At 30.1% G+C, this 22,154-nt stretch overlaps 2 protein-coding genes across 3 annotated transcripts; one reads left to right on the top strand and one right to left on the bottom strand.

Moving 5' to 3' along the window:
* Window positions 1-5,064: 5,064 nt before the first annotated feature.
* Window positions 5,065-18,671, bottom strand: LOC130901927 (platelet-activating factor acetylhydrolase-like). Its single transcript, XM_057813627.1, has 7 exons — window positions 18,442-18,671; window positions 18,018-18,118; window positions 16,802-16,916; window positions 13,211-13,373; window positions 10,373-10,726; window positions 7,916-8,086; window positions 5,065-5,385 (listed from the first exon to the last, which is right to left on the bottom strand). Exons 1-7 carry the CDS (start codon window positions 18,467-18,469, stop codon window positions 5,157-5,159), a joined length of 1,161 nt encoding a protein of 386 aa, XP_057669610.1. The 5' UTR covers window positions 18,470-18,671; the 3' UTR covers window positions 5,065-5,156.
* On the top strand, window positions 18,294-21,358 carry LOC130901930 (deoxynucleoside kinase-like). Of its 2 annotated transcripts, none has more exons than XM_057813630.1 (5): window positions 18,294-18,453; window positions 19,578-19,830; window positions 19,927-20,233; window positions 20,372-20,602; window positions 21,078-21,358. In XM_057813630.1, the coding sequence occupies exons 1-5, from the start codon at window positions 18,389-18,391 to the stop codon at window positions 21,146-21,148; spliced, it is 927 nt and encodes a 308-aa protein (XP_057669613.1). In that variant the 5' UTR covers window positions 18,294-18,388; the 3' UTR covers window positions 21,149-21,358. The 2 variants fall into 2 exon arrangements, with proteins under 2 accessions (XP_057669613.1, XP_057669614.1); XM_057813631.1 differs by lacking the exon at window positions 18,294-18,453 and adding an exon at window positions 18,750-18,885 and having other exon boundaries at window positions 21,078-21,317.
* The last annotated feature ends 796 nt before the right edge of the window (window positions 21,359-22,154 follow it).

The following is a 22,154-nucleotide window of genomic DNA, read 5'->3' as shown; positions in this document are numbered from 1 at the left end:
TTTCATATCAAAATAAAATATTTCCCACTTCCATGCAAATAAAATTTATTTGCAATTTGATGTTTTTAATTTAATCAATTCCGTTTTAAATTAGTTAGCCTCTATATACCAAATCAAGTTAAACAAACTCAGAAGATCTTAATTGAAAATGGGGGTAGTAATACCGTTAGAGGTCCATGGCAAATTAATCGCATGGGGCTCTTTTATTCAATTGAAATCACAATTTTTGTTTTAGTACGCAATTTTTATTATTAAATTTCCTTTCCTCGGGATTTATGTTCAGCAAAACTGTTAATGACATCATGAAAGTTCAAATTTCGGGCAATGGAATGTTCAACGAATAGGATAGCTAAGTTGCGTAACCTTTTTTGTCCCGTAGAACTTCTTAAATAAGTTTTTATCAATTTCGGTTTTGAAAATAATCGCTCGGCACTAGTCGTAGTCACAGGAATGGTTAAAAATAACAAAAATTCAGTGCATACTTCAGAAGATGTTTTTATTTCGTATCTAAAAGCGGATTGAAAACTGAGAATTTCCTTGGCAAAAGAGATAGATATGTTTTTTTATATAAATCATCAAATAATAAAGCCTTTTTTAATAAATCGGTCTCATATAAATTTTCCAAAATGGTAGGTTGCGAGATACTGAAATTGGAAACAATTTCATTTATTCCAAGAAAAGGAAATGCAATCTGAGTTGGTTAATGCTGAAGTATAATACACGATAAAATATGTCCACTTAAAACAATTTTTCAGAATCTTGGAGACGTTCATCCTCACAAATTCCATCAAAATGACTCTGACGAGTTTTAGGAAATTCGGGAGGCGATTTTTTTGCTATTTTAAATTCCCTCCAAATTAATTTCAATATCTTGCAAAGTCGTCCAAACAGGCTTACAAGTGCTTTTGAGGCATATATTTTCTTTAAATATCAAATATTTGAACTTTCTTCTTAGTATTTTTGAAGATATCGAGAGAACTCGTGAGGATATTTTATGTATTAAGTATTTTGCAATTTAATTTAAAAAATTTCTAAAAAGTAAATTCTGGAAATATGATTCATTATTCAAAAATCAGTGATTAAGTGTGCTCTTAATCTCCTCTCTAGCTTTTCGTCTGATGATCTCTACACACAACTGCTATTCTTCTCTTCGGTAAATAATCAATTTTAAATTACCTCAAAGGAATAAATCTAAAACCACTGAAAACATGAATTTGGTAACCATCAACTATAATGGTCCAATAGTACTAGCCCCAAACATTCACTTCTAGGTGTGAAAACTTTGTCTGACTTTCCATACAGGTCTACTTGACATGCTACACTGCGAAGTGATGTGAAAAGTTCCCCCTCCTTAGCCTCTTTTTTTAGTATCCCTTTTAGTATTTCAGAAGATTTTAACTGCGTAATTTTCCTTTGAGATAAATTTTAACCATTTTTTTTTGTTTGTAAGTGACAATCAAATTTATTACCACTATTTTTTAACTTATTCCTGGTAATTGATATATTTAATGCTTAGTATAATAACAGACCAAATTATAGCTTTGACATTTTATTTAATGATTCTAGAAATCGGATTGTGGCTACTCCTGAGCTGCTTCATCCAAAACATGGCCATTATTTCTTTTTCTGTTCGCAATAGATCGTACTTTCATATTCTTAACAATCATTACCAAGATGTAGTTTTGAAGTTATTATTCATATATGTTTCCTTAAATATTTTTGACGTTCTTTTAGCGACATGAAGTAGCATCGGTAGTGATGAATCAAGAAAGCTATACCTTTGTCTTTTGCTCTATATTATAACCTGTACGACTACAAAGGGCACTAATTTAAGTAAAAGAATGTTTATTTTACCAAAACTTGTTGTTATGACTTACTGATTAGAAATTTAGAGATATTCTTGAACAAACCAAAACCAGGAATTAGTTTTCTCAGTGTCAAGTGAATGAGATGGCTGATACTTTTCTTGGTATAATTCTTGTTTTTCATCACTTATTTTTGGATCATTGAAGCTCTAATCCAAGTACATAGCTAATGAACTACAATAATTTCTCTTCATATTTGCGTTTGGAAAAATGTGACATTATTTATTAATGTCTTTCGGAGTCGATAGTTACATTCTTTTGTTTCTCATCCAACTCTCGTAATTTTAGAATAATACTAATGTTTAACAATAGTACCTTGTCTTCAAACCATTTTTGTCTTGTTAATCATAATCTTAAATAATTACTTTAAATCCTTACGAGACACTTCAATTGTGACATACTTATATAATATGTGCTTGTTCTGTCCTTAAGGTTAAGAATCATTAAGATGGTTGGAATTACCTCAGAAGATAAACATGTTATTTCACAATAAATCAGATTACTAACTATAATTACAACTTGTATGCAATTAAATAGATTTTACGTGAATCTATCCACCGATATTCGTCAACGCATGCTTGTAATCTACACATATTGCCCCATTTCAAAAAGATTTAATAAATTTTACTTGTTTGGATTCTATCAAATCTCAAGTCTACATAGGATGGAACAAGACGTGTATAATAATTGCATTAACTGTTGAGTATGATGAATGTTGCACGTTTTTTGATATTATACAAGACCATTGTCATTGGTGCTATATGGCGGCAACCAACCCATACCAAAACTTCGAAATTGAAAGTTAATAATATAACTGGCAGCAGAAGCAGATACGAAGGTCCAACAATAAGGTTAGACTTACCACAAAAAACGAAACAGTTGGTTTTACAGAAGTGCTCCAATCATTCAACTCATCTAGCTGCTATTTGGTCGGTTGTCGAACAAAAAAGATATTCACCCCTACAATCTTTGTCATCAGTATCAATATTGAATTCCCAAACTTAGAATTCGTTTAAAATGTTTAAAAGGAGATTACATCTTTTTGAGTACTAGTTCATCTATGTATTGAATATACGAATCCTCTATTTGCATATACGAGATCTGGCTGTTAAATAACGAGACTTAGCTTAGAGGGCGCCCTAGACAGGTAGGGTAATAAACGAGTAGTGCGTTGGGTATCTAGATATCTTGTCTATTATAGTATTTGAGCAGTAGTGGTTTGAAACTAACGTGTTTTTTTTTCGTGCTGAAAACCATGTGTGACGAAAAACAGTATCACTCTCAAATTTCTCGTTAAATTGAAAGAAACTACGACTGAGTGCTATAAATTGTTGCAAGAATCCTATGGGGACAATTCTTAATTTCGTGCGCCTGTTTTTGAGTGGTGTAAGAGCTTTAGTGAGAGTCGAAAGATAAAATCAAAATTCAAGGCAATGTTGATTGTTTTTTTCGACATTAATGGTATCGTGATGACTGAATGGGCTCCAGAGAGTCAGACTGTCGACCAGACTTACTATTTATCAGTTTTGGCAACACTGCGAAAACGAGTTCGTAAAAAACGGCCCGAGTTGTGGAAGAACAACTCATGGATTTTGCACCAGGACAACGCACCTGCCCATAACGCGCTATCTGTGAAGGAGTATTTGGCCAGTAAGCGCACTGCAGTGCTCAAACACCCGGCGTACTCATCAGATTAGGCACCGTGCCATTTTTTTGTTTCCGAGGAGAAAATCTGCTTTGAAAGGGACTAGATTTTAGTCGTTGGAAGCGGTGAAGCAAAACACGGCAGAGCTCCTAAAGGCACTCACCAAAGAAAACTTCCAGCACTGTTTGGATCAATGGAAAAAATGTATAGAATTATAATAAGACCCTTTTTGGTAACCCGTCTCGTTATTTAATAGCCAGACTTCGTAAATACGATTTGTAATTAACTTTAAAGATAATTTGATATTATTTTAATAAAAAGGCAATTTTCTAATTGCTTGCGTTTCTCATTCTAGTTTTATCAATGAGATTATAGAATTTCAGTAATATTAAATTTAACAGTCTCTTGAGACCTGGTAACATTTTTTTAGGTCGTAATAGATGTTATCTTTGGTTTTACACGCACATACATCACTACTATATCGATTTAGAATAAAAAGAGAGCATAAAATCAAGTATGATTAATTTTCATTCGAATGTGTTTTCTTCATCATTATTGTGTAGTAAAATTATGAAAGTTTAGTGGTTGAAATTACATTTCACCTTATATATTTTATATATTTAACTATGTATCCTAATAAATTTGAGATGGAATTATAAAACTTCTAATAATCGTCATACGGTGTAATTTCCTCCTACGAGAATTTCGAACTAAATAGAATTTCAAGAATTGTTGGTGATATTTATACCGTATGTAAACACTATTTACTACGATTACTTCATCTACACTCCCCATTCGACTGTTAAAAAAGTAGTTTTTCTGTGATGCCTATAAAAACCATGAAAGCTGCTTTGTAGAAGAAAAATCATCATCGTCATCATCAGTCCAAAATAAAAATTTCATCAAATACGAGGGTTGCTACTTAAGTTTTGATAAAGACAAATAAAAATATTTATAATTTGAATATGGTATTCGAACCAATAATCGAAGCATTCTGCCATTCCGATTGAGGTACCTCCAAAACTTATAATTTGACATCAACCGCTTCTTCAGGTGTAGAAAAACGTTGACTTCGCCATTTATTTTTGATCTGCGGGAATAAGAAGCAATCATTGGGTGCTAAACAAGGACCGTACGGCGAATGACCCATCGAGTCGCTGTTGACTGTTCAAAAACGTTTTTATTTGAACTGGTGTGAGAGAGCCTGCATTATTGTTGCTTGTAGTAGATTCACTTAAATGGCTTTCACTTTTTTCTGATTAATCGAAATGTCATGAAGTTTAACACATAGTCTTTTGAAAGCTGGTGCTTCATAAACGTCATATGGATTCGACAATGGCAGCGACATCTGTGTGTCAGTCACTTGACTTTTTTTCTTGCAAAAAAAGAAAAAGTTTATAATTGAATTAAACTATTATTGATAATAAAAACATGATAAAGTGTGAACAGAGTTGTATCAAGAAATGATATATCGTAAAGTTCGTATAGATTACTTTTATTTCAGATAATTCCCTCACTACAATTAGGCCACTATTTTTGAAATTAAAGATTATATACATTAAGAAAATTTATTCAAATGAATAATAAACCTTTACAATAGTTCTAGCACCTTTAAAATATTCCAATAATCAAATAAAAAATCTCAATTAACACCAAGCTTTTGTCAACCCCTCTTCAAAATTTTTCTTACTTATTGTCAAGATTTCTTCATATTTTTCTATATTATTCGGTAATCCTATATATTTATGCAAAAATTTTATAATCAAAGCATTGTTAATGTTAATGGCTTCAACTGGATCTAGTTTCTTCATAAAAATATTCAACCAATAACCGACAATGAGAGGACTATCTGTTTGATTCTCATGCGTAGTTTGCCTATAAAATAACAATAATAAAATTTTACGAATCCAATTATTCGCCTCAAATCAAAACAGTTTTAGTTGCTTATTCATTACCTATGATCAAGTAAGTACAGTCGCCAATAACATCCCAAGCCAATATTCATGGCAAATACTGAATATATCTATGTTTTTAAATCGTTTTGATTTTAGGTGTCTTCTGATTTAAAATTAGTTTTTTTATAATTTTTAAAAGACATAAAATTTGACGTTTCGACCTACGTTTTAAAATGACAATGTACATATTTATTTTATTAATAGATCACCTACATCATGAAAAACAAATTATATCAAAACAAATACTACATCAAAAGATTTCAAATAAAAAATTAAAAATATAAAAATTAAAAAAATATCATTAGATGTAGTTTCTTTATATACAAATAGTTCTATTACAATTGTGAAAGATATATTTATACAAAATGGAACAGAATTAAAGAATATACAGAAATACCTCTAAACGAATTTACATAAAAACAATGGGACTTGAGATTACAACAGCATACTTCAAATATGAAAAAAATGAAATATACAAATAAATTGATGTTGTACAACGAGAGCTTCCATATCAAATGTGATAGCACAATTAATAATGGTAGATCTTGAGGAATCTGTCATGAGTTGGCTTTATATAAATATTCCATTCTTTTTCCGAATTATGTAGATGATTGCATTACTGCCGTACCAAAGAATCAAGTTTAAAACATAAATGAAAAATTCAATTTCTATCATAAAAAACTTATTCACTATTAATTATCAATCGAAAAAGAACAAATTAATAAAATCAATTTTCTTTATGTCACATTATATAAAATTAACAACAACATACGAACAGAATGGTATTCGAAACTAACTTAGTCCTCAAGATATTTGAACTTCTATTCATGTCATCCTTTGTCACAAAAAAGAAAAAATGATAAACAACATAATCAAGAAAAGGATAACAGAAACTAAACATCAAAATATGTAACATTTTTCCCTACCATATGTACAAGGACAACTCTCGAATTATTTCAATAAATATATTAGTATAAGTCTAAAAGGACATAATACATTATCCAAATGTTCCACTAAATTAAAATCTAAAATACCCAAAAACAAAAGAAGTAATATTATATACCTTGTAATTATTGTGTCGCTGTCTACACAGGGCAGATATCACAGTATTTAGAAAATAAACTAAGAGGTCATCAATTCGATGAAAAAAATAAAACAGCATTAACGAAACACGAAATATCAAAAAAACATAAATTCAATTACAAAGATTCAAAACTTCAAATACACGAAAAAAAGAGAATTGTTAGAAATGGTTTACATTCATGAGAACGAGAAAGCTATCATTGATAAAAAAGAACTAAATAATTTAAGTAACTTATCTTAACTAATTATTTCTAAGACGAAAAGCTCGGAATATATCAAAATAAGTACACTTTGGTGTTTAATTTTGCCACATCCCAATACGAAAAAAAAAATATATACCCAATCTATTGGTTTATAAATCACTCTACTATTTTGACACGAAACTTTCAACAAAATAGTAAACATTGATTGCTCACTTTATTTTTAAGCAAAGATAAATTTAAAACCGCTTGTACATTTCAAGATGTGGTAACTTTCTATATATTTAACTTGATCGAGTTTTCAAATAATACCCAGCTGAATAAATGCGATGCTTTCAAGACTTTGATTTGCATTTTTTCCTACAGAATTAACGTCTAAAATTATAATAATGTTTATTCAATTTATCAAAAGCTTGTAAATTATATATTGATTTGGAAAAAGTAGATACAAAATATAGAATTCATAACGTTTTCGACGAACCCAAAACCTCACCATTCAATATCAAACTATTTTGAGAATGGGTTTGTGACAACGCCATTTGTCATCAAATTAATATATTTAGATTGGTATATAATATATATTTAATTTACCATACTTCGACACAATAAATTAATCAAACGGATTATTTAATGTGTGACTGCAACTTTTATTTTTTAACAAGAAAGTTATGTAATATTTTGGTTACAAAACTATAAAACACACTGAAATTGGAAAAGTGGATTATACGAAATATAATAACAAAGAAAATAAATACAATAAGCAGTGTTCACAATTTTTAGAAATAAATATGCATCCGCCATTTATCTTCATAATCACGTGTAGCGTGGGAAGATATAACTGCTCTAATACAGTGTGTGTTGTCTAGGGTATTATTAATTATAAAACAGTAGGTAGGTTATATGAAAAGTTTATATCGCAAAAAAGAAAGCAAAGAAACAATGGAAATCTAAAAGAAACGAAAGAAAAAAATTGTTTATCTGCACATCTAAGTCTCACATTCAAACGATCTATCCTATTTATGTGAGACAAAGAAAAACTATAACTAAGTGAAAAAGAAACGAAACAAGTACTCTCGAGCCAAACCAATTGAAGTAGTAGAATTAATTTAAGAATAAGTGAATATCAAAAACATATCATTCGTACATTTTTATTCTCAAAATACTTACCGAATAGTATACATTTCTAATTTGTCCTTCGTTATAAATTTAGTCATAGCATTAACGTTTGTTTTTATATGAAAAGTTTGCGTGTTTATGAAAAGTAAAGGTTTATCTATCTTTTGATCCAGATTGTCATCTTTAATTGGATACATCCATGGGTCCAAAGCAATACATTGTCTAAAAGTATATAGAAATATATATTTTCAATTTTTAAAAACAGTGTGTGCTAAGGAGAGTTACTGGTGAACATCGGAGAAACTCCTGGCAGGTCTTGTTGTTTCTATAAGGAAAAAAAGGGAACCGCCAAACACCGCCTTTGTGAGTGCGAGGCCTTCCATAGACAAAAACTTTTTAAAGCCAGAAGATGTATGCAGCATAGCCCCCAGGCAGCTCACTTTGCAATGTCGTTGCTACCTGACAGGTAAACAATCCAGTACACAATAGATCAATGAGTCAAAGTGTTAGCGAGGTAGATTTACACCCTAGCTCAACTAACCTAATCTAACGTTAAGAAAAAACAGTTATTCTAGATGAAAAGTGTTACATGGTGTAAACCCTAATTACATTACAACCATCAGTTAACCCATTAATTTAAAAAAGAATTCTGCAGGTGTATTTTCAAAATTTAAATATTTGTTTTACATTACAAACAATATTCAACAAATCTAAATTGTTTTGGCATAAAAAGCAATAAAAGCAAAAAAATTATTTGGGAAAGTTGACAGCAATAGTAGTTGCACTGAAAATGGAAAAATTGAGTATAGAGCTAGTATGCGCTATTATTAGATATCCAAAGTAAAAAGGAGTTACACAATGTGTACTGTAACTTACACCATCATTCCCAATGGTAAAATTTTCACCAGCTAAATTCAAACGTGGCCATATTAGCTTGACTACCGACGAGCGCTCTTGACAACCAAAAACATTACCAAATGGTACTAAAGAACGTCAGATTGAATTAGAGAGATAGAAGAAACCATCGGGATATTAAAAGAACTCATTTGTCATATACTGAATGAAGAAACATGCATGCGTAAGCAATCAGCGAAATGGGTGCCACGATAGCTAACTTTGACCAAAAGCGCATTTTAATAAACAACCCATAGGCCTTATGAACGCGGTTTAAGCAGAAAACAATCAAGACAGTGGATTGCAAGAGGATAAACCTGCACTTAAAATCGCAAAGACGGGTTCATCGGACGAACGAGAGATTTTGGGGATTTTGTTCGTCTTCAAAAAGGTAACAGTATCACACACTATTGCTTGATAAGTTAAAGCAAGAAATTGCAAAAAAAGATCGCATTTGAAGATAAAGTAAGTACTTTTCCATCAGGACAACGCACTCTCACTATTAAATTATCGTCGTGGCGAAAATTCCTGAATTGTTCTACGAATTGGTTACCTACCCACCGTATTCATCAAATCTGGCCCCTAGCGACTTTTTTCCTGTATCCTAACCTCAAACTTTCACTTGCAGGAGAGGGATTTTCATCAGACGAGGACGTTATCGCATTCGTAAACGCCTATTTTGAGGAAAAAGATGGTAACTATTACTTGGAAGGGTTAAAAACGTTGGAAAATCGCTGAATAAGTATAGATTTAGAGGACGCCATAAAAATGTATATATTTTTCTGAGATCGGAAATAGTTCAAAACTCAATCAAATTGGAATGTTTTTGTTGATGTAGGCACTTGTAGATATGCGCCCTGATCGTCTGCGTTACGTCATCAACATAAAAAACGTGCCATATTAGATTGACGTGTAGTATACAAGGATGTGGAAAATTCTTCGTTTTCAACATATAAAAGCGATGTCACTGGGCAGAGGACAATCAGAATCAAAACGATGAACAACCCCTTCACAGTCCAAAGATCGCTGTCTGCTAAATGCTCAAGCAGTACTTATCTTTATGAAGGTCGATGGGGTCAGCCACTTAAGTAAATAGTGACAGTATTTGCGATATGTTTCGAGATTTTTTGAGCAGAGTTGCGGGAGTTTCAAGGTTTTAACTTAAGAACGTGTTAACGAATTATTCTCTAAGGTCATTTCACGTGAAGTAACATCAACTGACCTCCCAGAAGCCTCGAACTTAGCCCACTTAATATTTCGAATTGGGATAATTTTAAAGTAATATTTATGACAATAAACCTTCAAACCTAACGCAATTGAAATAAAAATCAGTGGTAGCAATGACGAAGGCTACGTCTCAGGTTGTTATCACCAATCTTCGTATCAGATTAGAGAAATATTAGAAGCGTAATGGTGACATTATCTTTTTTGAAAATGGAATAATTTCTAAATTCTTACTCTAATAATTATCATCAGTTTTTATTTATTAAACTAAAAAATTCCTTGTGGTTCATAATTATGTTAGTCCTCTTAGTATAATCTATTGTTAGATAATGAGTTCGAAACTTATATATAATTAAATACGCAGCAATTTGGAAATGCACAAAAACTTACTTTACGTTTGGAGTTTTGGGGGTAGTTGCCAACACGGTAGCTGCACCGAACGAATGTCCTATAACCGTAAAATTGTCGACATCTATTATCCCAACTAAATCTTTCAAACGAAATTCGTTATTTTTGTTTTCTGGAATATCGTCCAAAATATTCTTTGGTACTATCCCATCATTGATTTTTTTAAACGTGTCTATTAACTGCAAACACTCAGTTGATCGCACCTTTATCTGTTCTTTGCGTATTTTTAAGTGATCTCCTCCAAATGGAACGTGTTGAAATTCTACATGAGTCCTTTTATCATTTAATACGTTTTCTTTACTTTCATAATAGTAAGTATACGCACATGATTTATCCCTACAAATATTTTCTAAATTCAAAATACTAAAATATGTGTCACTATATATATAAAACTCGAAAAAAAAACATAAAAGCTTCACATTATGTATCATATTAGGCATCAACTCCGGTTTCGCAAGAATAGCAGAACATGTTTTGCTTGTCCTAGGGTCGCATCAGCTTGATGCGTCAAACATGTGGGTTATATTTAGAAAGTCGCCTTATCGCTGTGAGAAACGAGCTAGAATTTATTTTTGCTTGCATTAATTTTTTGCGATAATCCTAAAATAACCATTTAATATTTATATGGTTTAAAGATTATATTAACGTACATGAAATACTTAATGTAACTAACATGTTCAAGTTGATAAAAATGAATTTTCAATTACAAAATTGTACGTGACCATTTTTTTTAGAGAATGAGTAGATATAATAAGTTATCCTCAAAAGACGGATACGTTACATCCTGAAATTGTTGAACAGATATAAGTTAACGTGCATGCAACTTCATTGCATAGATGAACGTTGCACGTCGCTTGGCATTATTCTAGTCTCTTGTCATTGCATTATTTCCACTAACGAAAATTTCAGTAAACAGTAAAAGTAAAAGTTCCTAGCCTCAATTTTTGTTCAATATTTTGTGGCCAGTTTAAAAATGAGGATAAAAAACTAGTAACTAACGAAGTAAAAAAATTGGTCAAGGGATTACTGTCATCTGCTGATGTCTTGCGACTGGAGCCTGATGGTCAGGTTGGCTCTTGAGCCCAAAGTAACTAGATGCATCATGTCAAGCTGGCTTTAGAGTTTTCCATGAAAGTTCCCGGACGGTTGGAATTTTTGAGACTTATACCAATTAATGTCATAGTTTAACCATTTCACATCAACCTTCACCAATTAGATTTCTTTATTTAGAATGGTGGCGAAAATATTTGTAATATCTACCAGAACCTCCTCATTTACTGTACCTAACAAGCTTTTTCAATACATACAAAACACAAAAGGAATAATTAAAACATACAATTAGTAGCCTTGAACTATTATATGCATTATATGCTAAATTTTGGTACACAAATAATTGTTGTAAATTTATTCCATTGTTTTCATACAGATACAATCGATCAATAAATCTCCAATATTGTCAACAGAAAAAGTTTCATTTATCAATATTTATAGTTTTCTCCAAGTATGATACAATGAATCCACACTTTTATGTTATCGATATAGAAACATTGAAAAAATGTTTTCAGCGATGATGATGAATATTTCTATCCTAGGAGCATTTTTCCTACCTAAAGACAGTCAGTATCTAGATCTGGCCTATATGGTCGGCGCAGATGCATTTTCATCCGCACTTTAATCAAGTTTACCTTTGTTTTCAGCGTAACACACATATAAGAAAGTTTGTAATTTCTTACTCCAGTAATTTATTGTAATAATCACTGTTAATCGTTTTTCCGTTGTATATCCCAAGCTATAAACCATAATCATTAATGAGGTTTGAAAGATTATTCTTATTACTATAACATAGAAATTGATAATTATTGAAATCAGATTCTTAGTCAGTTTGGAGACATCGTCTTGGTTATAATTTGCAATCCATAATGATCCAACTAATATTATTAGATATGATAATGATGATTATTAGATTGTATATGACGCGTGGGTGAATTTAAGATGAAACAGCCTCAATAATAAACACTTGCAGTCATTTTCTGAGTACCATCTTTCGGTGATTTGGGACCTTCTTCAAATAGGGATGCGGGTTGATCAAAATTGAGTAATCTTTATCATCCTTCATATTGTTACTCTAATTTAAGTCTTCTAGTTGAGAAATTCCTCGTCCTAAGAACTTTTTTACTAATTTTTTAGTGCATTTTTTACAAAAAAAGCATTTAGCGAGCTCGGGCTTTTTGTATTTAATTCATGTAAGGCTGTAGATGTGTCGGCTCGAAAGAAGTTTTATGTGTTATAAGGAAAACATTGATCAAAATAACAAAAATGTTATTTTTCCCATACAACCCACGAATTTGCACATTTTTTAATAGCAACATATAACATCGATTTCATATATTAAAGACAAGCTACAACAAACATAAACACAAAAGTGAACATTTTTTATGAATCGTATTTTTCATTTAATAAACAAAAATTGTCAAGAAATAAATTAATAATTAATAGATAAATTTTCTTTATTTTTCATGGAAACTTTTATAAATTAAGATTTTTGTTAATATTTACTGATTGCTAAAGGTAAAAAAATACCCTATACTCAGTAAGTTGGGTAAAGAACCGTACGATATGTGACAATAAATCCAAATTAATTTCTTCAAATTATTCGGATGAGCAAATTGATTAATAAGAAGCCTGTCCGAAACGGATGTATGGGACACTGGCCTAAAGCTTATCTTTAAAAAGCTTGTTTACCGAAATTATAGTGAATTATTGATACTATAATGACAAATAATCAAGTTCTTGGTTTTTTAAGTACATAAATTAAAATACCTGTGCTCTAAACAAGCTACTAGAAAACCATGTGATGCTAAATCGTAGCATATTTTTGAATAAATATCTCGATGTCCACCCAATCCATGGGAAAAAACTAAACATTTCATATTCTCAATAGTTTTAACTTTTTCTCCATATAAAACTGGTACCAGAGGATTACCTTGAATGTAAATTTGCATATTAGTTTACAAATATGAGACAAATGTCGCAATCAATAAACTAACGAAAAAAATTACGTTTAGGCAATTAAACAAAAATTCCTATTAATAGCAATATATTTAATATACTTTGATTCTAATTACACTTTCGCAACAAAAACAATAATCTTGAAGAGTGTAATGAATTCATTAGATATACAGGGTGTTTCTATATTCGACCGACAATGCTCTACCACAGAGAGATCTCAATAAATGATTTTGTTATAGGAATACGAACCCTAACGGGGCCTAGTTGCTGAGATATAGGGTGTTCAAAATTATGAATCGAAATCAAAAATTTGCCATAAATCAAGAACGCCTTTCAATTTTTTTTCAACTTTGGTGACCAATATGCTCCTTAATAAAGTAATATTTTGACAATAACAAACTTTGGAAAAATTTAACCAGTGGCGTGCTGTCAGGGTTAGTTATTACTTTCATACCCTTATTTTTTACGCCATTGGAGCAAATTCTTTTTTGAATTTTATTGTAAATTGCCTGATTATTTTTAGTTAGAAAACCTTTTATGGAGCTAACATGAACGGTGTGGTATGTTGTAGAAATTCGCCTCTAAACAAAAGTCTGAAAGCACGTAAGTAATTCACAAATTAATTTATTATTCATTTAATTTCGAATAATGATTAAGCGTAAGTAGTTCAAAATAAATAAAAATTTTTCATAATCTCAATTTCAAACAAAAATGTATTACAATAATATCAAAATTGGCAATGAAAATAAAAATAATAATAGCACAACAAACGGTAGGTCGCTAACTTTAATACACTTATTACACAGTTTTGTCGTTGAAAAAAGTGTCTTTGAGAATAAATCTGGATGGGATTGAATGATTTCTGCCGCAGCTTGAATTCTAGCTATTAGGTCTTGTTCAGATTCGATGATTGTTCTATACAGTAAGGACTTCATATAGCCCCATATAAAAAAATCTATAGGATTCAAGTCAGGTGATCTTGAAGGCCAACAATTGAGTCCCCCCCCCGACCAATAGATTTTTCTCTAAAACGTCTGTTTTAGTTTATTTCTTGCCGCTGGAACAAAATAAACTGATGCCCCATCGCGTTGAAGCCACATGTGTTGCCTAATATTTAACAGCACATTCTCCAACAATTCATACAACATTACAAAAAATATGACACGTGGCTACTAGATTATAATTTAGAAATATTGAGTAGTATTTAATTATCTGCAGAGTTTTGTTCAGAGGCAAATTTCTGCAACACTGTTAATTTTAGCTCCATAAAAGGTTATTAGTTTTTTAACTAAAAATAATCAGGCAATTTAAAATAAAATTAAAAAAAGAATTTGCTCCAGTGGCATAAAAAATAGGGGGATAAAAGTGATAACTAACACTGGTTAAATTTTGGTCACCAAATTTGAAAAAAAAGGCATTCTTAATTTACGGTAAATTTTTGAATTTGATTTGAAATTTGGAACACTCTGTATCTCAGCAACTAGGCCCCGTAAGGATTCGTATTCCTACCTATATCAGAATGAATCATTTATTGAAATCTCTCTGTGATAGAGCATTGTCAGTTGGATATAGAAACACCTTGTATGTATATGGATATTCTAAAAATTGAAATTTATAATTTAGTATTATAATCGTTTCACTAATACCGGTTTCGATCTTACTTAGTAGTAGAGTAGACCATTGTAAATTATTCAATTATCGCCCCATACAGTCACCAATATTAAATTTGTATCACTATACAAAACACCTTGTTTACCATGACATTCAGGTGAAATTACTGAAAAGTGAGTTAAGGCTTATAATAGCTGTGTAATTCTTACAACAAAATAATTATATCAAAACAATCTCAGAGGATATGACGAAATATAATGTTAAGAAATTTTTAATTGACTGAGAGGATTTTTTCTTAAAATTAAAAATCAGGATCGTCTTCATCTAAAAACCTAGAGCCAGGAATGTTTGGATCCGGAATTGGAATCAAGCGAGTAAAAAATTTTTCAAAAAGAATGTAAATTATTCTATAAAGAGGAGTTGTTTTTAAATAAAGGTTGGTTGATGCGTTTTGAGGAAATTATGACTCGTCAAGATTCTATAAAAGCCAATTACGATCGGTTTCATAATACATTTAAAGGAAGCTATAAATTTAAAGTTTCCATCAAATGAAGTCGCGCGTTTCATAATTGCCATTTGACTCTTTTTAATGTTTGGTTTATGGCATAATGGCTAGATATTGTGCTACATTAAGTTCGAGCTCAAGCTCAGTATTTTTTCGAACGATTTCCGTATTATTAAGCTCACATTTGCAGCATTATTAAATAAAATTCGGGATGAATCGAATAGCCAACTTCCTGTATATATATATATATATATATATATATATATATATATATATATATATATATATATATATATAAGGCTTTTTTGCATTACATCTACAAATTATGTCCGATGTTCAGCTTCGTATTCGTAACATTAGGTTTATTCTTGGTAGCGTAGCTGCACTGACTGAACTAGTTAAGGAAGTATATACTAAAGCATTCTTTGTAGCAGAACCAGCGCTAGTGTCTCTGTTCTTAGTAGTTCTGGGTCTAGAGTCAGTTAAGTCAGTGCAGTTCAAAACAGTGCAATAAGTGTAATCTGGAAACGGTGGCATTATATGTTAGTCATCGGAAGAATGTAAAATATCAAAAAGTACTAAATCCTTTTCTATTATTGTTAATTCTACAAAGTCTGTATCACATCAAAAACTTCAAATAAAACAATCAACAAAAGCTCCATTGATCTCTGCACTACATCGTTCTTTGAATACGATCGAACTAATTATATACACTCATGAACTAGCCTAGGTTCAGTTCAGTACAGTTCCAGTGCAACTACCAAGAGCAAACCTATTGTAGCTTGTTGGTCAGGTTCCGTTCACGACTAGACAATATTTAATAACAATGCTTTGAGATGACAGTTTAAGGAAGGACGTTTTGAAAAATTGTGTAGCATCATGTGAAACCTTTAATAATTAAAAATGATAAAAATAATCATTGAATCGAATAAGTAAAATAAAAAATTGAATTTAAGAATACAAAACACAACAGCTCGCCAGCGGAGATTAAGCCAAATGAAATGTTACCTACAAAATAAAACACTCTTCAACACTCACTTCTACGTTTCATTTTGTTTCTTCTTGTAACGACACATTGGAAAAGTAAAAAATATTTTCAACCTCCTTTTAACGACTTGAAGGAGCCTTTATTTGAGAGACCATTACAAATCGATTATAGGACCACTTCACTTTAACAACGAAAGGACCCTTTAATCTAAAGGAACCTTGAGTTAAAGTGTCAGTTTAACGAGTATTCAATTCTAATTTTAATTGCATTAGTTATTTTCATGAATATAGTTACTTACCGTTCCACCAAAATACTAGGCGTAATATATAGTAGGGAATTTTCAATACTTTTGAGTAACCCAGTAAAGTGTTAATATCTGTTGGGATCCAATGATATCTTTTTTTCGAATTCAGCTGTGAAAAATTTACAAAAATAAGTTTATATGAAGTTATATTTTTTATGTAATATAAGAAGAAGATATGGTTTAAAGCACATTACTGGAAACTTTTTGTATTGACTATGGAGGGTAAAGAGATGAACAGTTATCTGTTATTAGGGAAATCTCGAAAAAGTATCCAGCTATATATGATAAATAAGAAGTTGAAAAATCTTTCAGAATGGCGCTGATGTATACTAACCAGTGCAGATGTAAAAAATGTAATTTCATTTCTGACTCGAGCAGTCCATTATTTCTAAAAACTTACATTTTACTGAATAATGTAGTAGATATAATTTAAAAAAAATTCACCCTGATGCTATGTGGCGCCACCCTTATTAAATGAGTTTAGCTGGACATTTGTCTTTTACACAAATTGTTCTCCTTCTCTCTACCCTTCATAGTATTGACAAACATATATAAATGTATTCAAACATGAAAATTTTCTGTCTATAATAATTGGAATTTAGATTTTCATACACTGCAGAAGCCATTAAAGATTTGAATAATTTATAGATACATAAGTGGAATTATATATTTTGTTCCAATTGTTTCGGTCTTTTTTAACATTAATACCTTTCTCACTTTTATTTATATTACAAAAGCTTCATAATATTATTTGAAATCAATTTTAGTTTCATATTTACTCAAATAATTTGATAGCTAGTACGGCGAAGATATAATAATGTTCTATGTTTGTTGGGCTGTTTACATTAAGTATTTAAATTTTTTCAACTTTATTCGTTAAATGTCGCATTTTATTTCTTCGAGATAATAATATTCTAACTTAAGTTTCTGCTTTTTCAATAACTGTGTATCTAAATTCAGACACACAGTATTTATCAGATTAAATATATTGAGGGACAAGTTAATACTGTATTTTACTATTGATTTTATTTCATTATTTTGTGTCATCTCGATTGTAGACTAAAATTTCATATAACTAGAAATAAATATTTTCTATTTCATATGAGTGCAATCATCTACATAATGTAGTTCATTGAGTTATAATTGAGTAATCACAGTTTTTTCATAATATGAAAAAATCAAAAATTTGTAATGTACATATTTCGCCTACCTCGGCATCTTTTGGAGCGTCAGTTGGATAATATAATCTGAAAAAGAGACCATTCTTCTCATAATCCAGCATTATATCTGAGCATCCTGGGACAAAGGGTCCTAAAAGTATAATGTATATTTTAAAATAGGGTATACGGCTCAATTATATGAACCATCTAAATTGAGATTTATTTATTGTTATTATTCTGAAATTTAAAACTTTTTATGAGTCCGTCCCTGTTGATTTAACTAAACTACCCGTTTTTCAGTTGAAGTTTTCCAGAAGAAGAAAGTTTGGACAGCTAACTTCATTTCGTTGGTGTAGTAAACATTGAATTTATTAAATTGTATAATGTGAATTAGAAATGGAAACTTAACCTGTTTGTGTTGATGAATGTGAATGGATATTTCTGGAAAAAAATATCTGTAATCAGTAAACTTACCATTTGCAGGAGGTAAGATCCTAGACATCCTGTTAAATCACTTCTCGAATAAATAAATTTAGTTTGTTCAATTTAGTTTTAATTCTTGCAATTAATGGCGCGAGAAGTGTAACTATTGCAAAACTGGTTTGACCCCTATGGATATTTTTTTGTTACTAAGGAGGTCATAAGTGCCATCGTAATTTTCATGTACAATTAAAGTAATCTCTTTGCTATGATTGGTTAAAAAGCTCCCCATACATCTAAATTATCAATTGTATTACTGGCTCAAATGAATATTTATAAATGACCACACGTTTTTGTTTTTTTTAGTTGTCCCCAGATACAACTTAATAATTATTATTTAATCATATCGATTGGATTTATATGATTTCCTAGCAAAATGTATAATTAAATAATTATTTGCACTGTTTTGGGGCGAAGAATTAATTATTCTGGAAAAAGGTCATTGTACTTCTCATTTTTTGATAACTTTTTGATACAATACATAGAAAATTAAATCATCATACAAATGTCATTTAACATTTTCAATATTGTCCAAAGAAAATAAAATAGTAAAATGAGGTTAGAGAGGAGTTAATTTTTTTTTTAATTGATGAGAAAACAAATTTATATTATCTAGGGATATTACATTTACCTATTTTTCTAAAACCAGTTGCTTTGGATAATAAACAACATTAATAAATTTCATAATAAACTGAATAAAAGGAATGTATTAAGAGCATGATTCTTATTGAATATTCAGTACTTAATTTGTCTTGAACATTAATATTGTACCTCTAATTTCATTTTTAGAACTACGAATAACATCAATTAAATAAATAATCTACTTGTTACAGTTTTAGAGTGTTAGGAAATGGATTTCAAATCAACTATTCATTATATTTTTAAATGAATCCTTTATAAGAAATAGAAAATGTTTAAAAACTATTTAGCTGTGTGGGTATTGACAAACTAATACAAATTAAATGAATAGTAGATTAATTAAAGTTCCTAACAAAAAAATTTTTCCTTTTATGGATAGAACATTCAAATGAAATATACATATTTTGAACATTTTCGTCATTTACTGATAAGTTCTTTTAAATTTCATTCATTAAAAGATTATCACATCCCATAATTTCCAATTATTCTAGTGCAACGTCAAACAGAACAGTCATGGAGGGTATTATGACAACAGTAGGTGGTCAGAAAAGACCAGCAGCAGCTATAGATCCATCACCAACCAAAAAAACCAATTTCGTTGGACTGTCTCCAATGCGAGAATTGACAAATGTGAAAACCCCAACAGATAGACCTTTTAGAGTATCTATAGAAGGAAATATTGGTGCAGGAAAATCAACACTTATTAAATACTTTCAGAATATGCCTGGAATTGAAACTTATTTAGTGAGATATTTTTATATTTACACAACTCATTATTTTGTTCAAATTAAAGAAAAAAACTTCCTTCATGATTTATGCTAAAAAATATTCTGTTTTCAGGAACCTCTTGAATGGTGGAGAAATCTTAATGGACATAATCTGCTTGCTTTAATGTATTCTGATGTGCATGAATGGTTGCGAGTGTTTCAGAATTATGTTCAATTTACTCGATTACAAATTCAAACTTCTAAACCATCTTCACCATCCACTACAGTTCAGATGTTTGAACGATCCATACAAAATAATAGGTATTGTTTCATGGAACATGCTTACAGAAGTGGACTGATACATGGTGCTGATTATGCAGTTCTGGATCAGTGGTATAGGTGGTTGAAATGCAATGAAGATATAGCTTTGGATTTGATAGGTTAGATTTTTGTTGTAGCCAGTATATACATTAAACAATTCAATTTATGAATTTTTTATAAATGCTTTTTTCAAAGCCTCATGATTTCTGTTTTGTTCATATTTCTTCAGTTTACATAGTAAATAATGCAATTTTTAGTTTATTTAAGGAGTACTCCTGAAAAGGTGTTTGAGAGAGTCAAAGCTCGAAAAAGACCAGAGGAAAATGGGCTTTCTTTACAATACCTTAAAGAATTACATGAAAGTCATGAGAGGTGGCTGATGTCAGATGATGAAAGATTTAATACAATACCTGTATTAGTTCTAGATGCTGATAAAACTTTGGACCAAGTAATTGAACAATATAAACAAAATGAGCACAAAATAATGGGTGGGTTACCATTGTTTGTCTATTAATGTGTGTTTTCTATGTCAAGATTATATCTAATGAAAAAAATCTAATTTCTAAGGACAAAGTCCTCCTCATGTCATCTGTTTGTTCGTAAACTTTAATTAACAGATTTTCATGCAATTTTCTCCAGTAGATAATAGACTTATTAATGTGGAAGGTATTGGTATAGGTTTTGATAAGTTTTTGTATGAATTGAGTGAAATATCTAAGTCAATTATTATTGCAATAACACTTTCTCAGGTGTAAGTCAACATGTGGAAATGTAGATGTAGAAAATTAAATTTGCAGCAAGGTACAAATCATAACTTCTCAGTCTCCAAATTTGTAGCTACAATTCAATACTTTTTTCATTGAGTTGTTTACATCATACATGGCTCAAATCATTCTCTTCAGTATTCTTTAGTAACAGTTTCAATGGCTAATTGAAGATAATTGACATCCTTTTTTATTTTAGGTCATGAAAAACGCAAGAAGTTCAAAGTGGAAGATGTTGATAAGAATAAAGTAAAGAAAACACTGTTTTAATAACAGAAATGTATGGTTAACGATCCATCATTGAATTTCAGATAATATATACAAAAAACTACGTTTACTAGTAATTTAAACCACAAAAATTGTTAGAATATACATTTTACAATATTAATATAATTTTGATAATATATATTGTTAAATAGAAACAGAATAAAATAAATTATAAGAATAAAGTAAAGAAACATTGTGTTTCAGTAACTGAAATGTGTTTTTTATGATCCAGTTTTTAGTTTCAGATAATATATACAAAAAATAAATTTGTAGGTATGTAAAATCAGTTCACATAATCAAATTACTGAACCTTTTAGGAATTTTTTAACATTTTCAAAATTTATGACATTTTGCTATGTTGCGTCTTTGGGCTGATATTTTATATAGAGATAATGACTATGAAGATGAATGTGAATCAATTTTTTTCCAAGAAGACAATTATGCTTTCCAGGCAAATTCTATATAAACATATAGTTTGTAAGTGCTCACATACATTGCAGGTTTTGTAAGTTTTGAATTAGGAAACAAGTTAAAAATGTGAATATTATGTTTTTCAACTATATAAAGAGAAAACTTTTTAAAATAATTTATTTACCTAAAGTCGAGGCAGTGTTTTACATATCCAAGCGAAAATATAATTTATACATATGTGCCATTGCTGAATAATTTCAACAATTTCAAAAAGATTCATAAATACAAAATACTAATTAAAGTTATAAATCAATTTAAAACAAACAAATTTTTCCAACTATGATGCCATATAACATTACTTCATTAGAAAATCCTAATAATCTTCTATTTAAAAGCGTTATTGAAATTTTTTTAAACATTAGATTAAGTTTTATTTATAAAACTATGATCAGTTCATATTGTATTAGGGCTACATCAACAAAAATAATTATATTTAGAGGACAATAAAATTTTTATTTCTAAATTTTGTTATTTTATTTTTTTATATAGTTATGAATATAAATAATTTTTATATAGCATGTCTATGGTATAACGGATA

The sequence above is a fragment of the Diorhabda carinulata genome, chromosome X (assembly GCF_026250575.1).
Source record: "Diorhabda carinulata isolate Delta chromosome X, icDioCari1.1, whole genome shotgun sequence".
NCBI classification, from domain to species: domain Eukaryota; kingdom Metazoa; phylum Arthropoda; class Insecta; order Coleoptera; family Chrysomelidae; genus Diorhabda; species Diorhabda carinulata.
Note: the sequence above shows the minus strand (reverse complement) of the source record. Positions and strands in the feature narration are given on the sequence as shown.